General features: G+C 45.6%; 1 protein-coding gene across 1 annotated transcript; it reads left to right on the top strand.

Moving 5' to 3' along the window:
- The first annotated feature begins 1601 nt into the window (after window positions 1-1601).
- On the top strand, window positions 1602-2213 carry LOC147447495 (uncharacterized). Its single transcript, XM_086524337.1, has one exon. The coding sequence runs from the start codon at window positions 1602-1604 to the stop codon at window positions 2211-2213; it is 612 nt and encodes a 203-aa protein (XP_086380463.1).
- The last annotated feature ends 2451 nt before the right edge of the window (window positions 2214-4664 follow it).

Genomic DNA, 4664 nt, shown 5'->3' on the forward strand with positions numbered 1-4664 from the left:
ATGTAAGCAACTACCGGACTATAATGATTGGGTCTCTTATGGAAAAGTTGTTTCGGTGCATAATGGAGATGAAATTGAGTGATTGGGCTACTACTTCTTGAGTCGGGATCTCTTCCAATTGAGGTTATGGGCATGGAAAGGGTTGTGGAGTACATGATAAAGATGCATCAAAACCCCTCACATCGACTTCCTACAATTGCATGGGAAGCAAGCAAAAAAGTTCAAAAGACGCATAAAAGCAAGATCTTGAGAACGGGATGGATGCAAGACATAAAGAAGTGGTTTGGGAGATGGGATGCATTACACTTGCTACATGATGCTTCAATTGATTCTCAAGTGAATGAAGCTTTTCTACAACGCCAATGTATTACGGCTTGGGAGAAATCCGGTGGGTCACGCTTCATACATTACACCACCTATATTGCCCCCAACTACAAAACCATGTTCTTCGCTGAGAGAGGAAACCGTACTCACACTTACATGCTTGAGCCTATTCCCTTGTCCGCGATACGCACTATCGCAGCAATTCGGCTTAGCTCCCATTTCCTTCGATGAGAGATAGGGCGTTGGGGCAATGGAGAAGAGTCAAATCGATTGTGCACATTATGCTCACTGCAAGTTCGAGAGTCTGAGTACCACACACTACTAGAGTGCTCAGCTTTTGATCACATCCAAACTTGCTTCTCTCACATTTTCAGCCATAACTTAGACCTACACACTTTCCTCTCTCAGCCAAAGTGTGGGCTCTCCATTGCGACTCTCATCACTACAATTTTGGAGCATCGAGAGTCGCTCATCAGCCATACACATACTACATCACATGTAACTTTGGTCCCATAGGTCATATTTGACCTCCGAGGACGATAATAAAATCTATCTATCTATCTATCTCTCTCTCTCTCTCTCTCTCTCTCTCTCACACACACACACACACACACACACACACACACCCCGGCATTTCATTTCTCTCTCTCTCTCTCTCTCTCTCTCTCTCTCTCTCTCTCTCTCTCTCTAACTCTGTGTGTGTGTGTGTGTGTGTGTGTGTGTGTGTGCGCGCGCGCTTCAGCGAAGCCCTAAGACCCGCACAACCTATGTCCCTCCCAGGATCAAGGGCGGCCTGTGAAGGGGTGTTAAGCCTCCAAGCTCGCCTGCAATAGAATCAAAGCCTTCTCAGAGTCTCAGAACTATAGCGCCCTCGCTCTTTTGACCTAGAGCAGCTACGACCTGCTCGGAGCTCAGAGTTTCGATCTGCTCTCCCGCTCTCCCAACCTGCAGCTTCCCGACCTAGAGCTCTCCTGCCCTCCCAACCTGCTTCGACCTGCGGGTCCCTCTCTCTCTCTCTCTCTCTCTCTCTCTCTCTCTCTCTCTCTCCTGCCCTCCCAACCTGCTTCGACCTGCGAGCCTAAACTAAGCAGGGACTGCCACAAAACTTCAGTTTGGTGGGTGCACTCAATGACAAGAAGATTAGCATCGGAAGAATGACGACCAAAACCAACACTCCGAAGAGCTTTGCGAAAACAAGACCAAGCTTTGCTGCTGTCCTAGCAGCGCCAAGCAAATTTGACCGAATCGAACGCCTTCAAGTAGATCTCGATCGCGTCATGGAAGAAAATCGCGACCTCAAAGCTCGCCTTTGCAAGCTTGAGACGCGATTTGATTCCATGGTCGATCTCACCACCAATAAAGTGAAAGAAGTCGAAGCCAAGGCCATCGAAACCCACTCAGCAAGTCTTGCGAAGGTGAAGACATGTGTGACAGTAGAGCTTCGAGAACAACGAATCCAAGCAGAAAATACCCTCAAGATCCGCATCGGTGGGCTACCTCAAGCATGGGAAACAACCGAGCTCGACTTCTCGGAACGCATCAACTTCCTCAACGAAACTCTCAAGCCGATCAAGGTCGACCACAATGCAATAAGTCGTATCACTTGGAGAGGCCCTGACCTACCTATACCAAGTGGACATGCCATCCTTGAATTCGAAAGTAGGGAATGTCGGCTCAAGCTTCTCCAACAATCACGTCTTCTCAAGGACACCAAGTTTTGGATCACAGAAGAACTCACCCCGCTACAACTCAAACGCAAAAGTGAAGAGCTCAAGAAGGTACATGAAGCCCGCAAACAAGGCAAATGGGCAGTCTACCGAGGTGGTAAAGCCATCATCCAGGAGTTTCAAAAACCCAAATCAACTCTCCCCACAGTTGATCCCTCTTAGGTTTTTGTCCTTTTCATTTTTCATCTTTCCAATGGACCCTCAGTCCTTAACTGATATGTATTCAGTGCGATCTGCTACAAACGTCACCATTGTAATGTTTTTTTTTGGTCCCATGGGTCATATCTGACCTCCGTGGACGATAATTGAATCTATCTATCTCTCTCTCTCTCTAGCTCGCTTTGCTAAAGCCCGTCACTCCTGTGGTTAAGAAGAGAGAGAGAGAGAGAGCTGCACAATACCGACGCGCACGTTCGGAGCAGGGGATGACAAAGCCGAGCCGCTGAGCCTAGCTGCAGGTGATGATGAAGGTGATGAAGCCTAGCCGCAGGTGGTGACAAAGCCGAGTCGCTGAGCCGATGACGAAGCCTCTGAAGGCCTGAGCCGACGCACAGGTTGAGGAGTGTGTGGAGACCTTCCAACGCAGACAGTAGCCGCACGTTGTGAGAAGAAGCCGCTGAGGTCTCTCTCTTGAAGATAAGGACACAGCTGAGAGCGTAGGTGATGAGCAGTGCGTGGAGGTAGCGTGAAGCCACTGAGGATGGCCGTTGCAGGTGATGAGCAGTGCGTGGAGGTAGCGTGAAGCCACTGAGGATGATGTCTCTCTCTCTCTCTCTCTCTCTCTCTCTTGAGGACTTCCGTAATGGCGATGAGGATGGCGTCTCTCTCTCTCTCTCTCTCTCTCTCTCTCTCTCTCTCTCTCTCTCTCTCGTGTCAGGAAGGTCTTTGGAGCTGCAAGACCTCCCCTCTCTCTCTCTCTCTCTCTCTCTCTCTCTCTCTCTCTCTCTCTCTCCCCCTCTCCCTCCCTTGCCCCGCTTTGATCACCCTCCTTGCCAAGCGCGCCTACTCAAGAGGCGGCTGGTGGTGTTTTTTTTAAAACCTTTTTTCTGAACTCATGAGCCCGGCTGAGGTATTTTGGAAGTTCCTTGAGATGAGCCCGGCTGAAAGCGCCTGAGCCCTCACAAATTGACACGTGTCGGGGGGGGGAGGGGAACCGGAATCCCCTCCCCCATTATCTATTAGTATAGATAGATATAGATATCATCACAATAACCCCTTCTATAAGTTGTTTTCTCTTATAGATAAAAACTGGCTGTTTTTGGATTTCTAAAAGAAGCCTCAGAGTGAGTTAGGCGTACTTTCAATGTTTTTAGTGATGATTGAGTTTTACCTTAAATGTTATTTTGGTTTTAAACTTTTAAATTCATCTTTTTATTTCACCTTTCATTTCACATCCTCACATGGCTTGACTTCTCTTGCATTCTATTATTTTAGAATGCTAAAGTACAGCTTCACCTTGCATGATTCTAGTAAATTCTATGCATACACACACACACACACACACACACACACACACACATGTATGTATGTGTGTGTGTGAGCGTGCATGCACGTGTGTGTGTGTGTGTGTGTGTGTGTGTGTGAGAGAGAGAGAGAGAGAGAAGGGAAGAAAAATCAATGAAATATGTGAGAACTTATTTCAAAATCAAACAAATTTTAATATTTATGCTAGTATTTATGGTTTGCTTCTTTGTAAGAAGGAAATTCGATCACTTAATAAAATAGACATTCCTAAACAATGATTCACCTTATATAATTCTAGTTAAACTCAAAGTAATGATTTTATCACTTTCTTATTGTTTTAGAAAGCCACCGTGACCCTTTGACTTGTTTTGTCAAGGAAAGAAACTAAGTTCGGTTGAGCTAAGTTACACACACACACACACACACACACACACACACAAACACATATTCATGTTCAGCTTTGCTAAAAAAAGAGAGAGCCTTTGGGCTTGGAAGGTGATAGAGCTATGGCCAACATCTTTTGGAAATCTAGGACATAGCTTAGTTGTAACCTGTCCTTGGTGATAAATTTGTTGATAAGAAGCATCAATGGCCTCGTCGCAAGGTTCAAGGTTTAAGAACCATTCAGGTAGTTCAAATTTTTACCAACTTGGGAGAAAGTGTGGTGTATGAGAGAGAGAGAGAGAGAGAGAGAGAGAGAGAGAGAGAGAGAGAGAGAGATTAAATTCAATTAAACACACAAAATGAATAGTCACAACCGCATACATAGGAGACTGCATGTGCTCCCCAAGTTAACATTACCTCTTAATCCCCTGAATAGAAAATGACACAGATTGTCATAAAATCTAATATCTAATATCTAACCAAACCAAATAATTTTCTCATATTAAATAAATCACTTAATGCGGGAGAATAAACGGGAACAAGTGTTAAGATATAGACATGTGCTTATAGATCTATCTTAACATGGGGCCAATGATAAAGGGGGCCAAATGAGAGATGGTCTATCAAAGAGCAAGGCTAACAAATGGAGCATAATACCTTAGGGTTAGCTTCATTGAAGACCTCCAATAATGTGTGTAAAAGGCCTTTGACCTTAGGTAAGCTAGGGCTGAGCTTGAGGCACGGGAACCCGACGTAGCTCGAGGT

The sequence above is a fragment of the Adiantum capillus-veneris genome, chromosome 11 (genome assembly GCF_014529385.1).
Source record: "Adiantum capillus-veneris isolate H3 chromosome 11, ASM1452938v2, whole genome shotgun sequence".
NCBI lineage: Eukaryota > Viridiplantae > Streptophyta > Polypodiopsida > Polypodiales > Pteridaceae > Adiantum > Adiantum capillus-veneris.

Excerpts from the sequence above, each read along its gene's own strand:
- LOC147447495 (XM_086524337.1), top strand. The coding sequence starts at position 1,602 with ATGGAAGAAAATCGCGACCTCAAAGCTCGCCTTTGCAAGCTTGAGACG.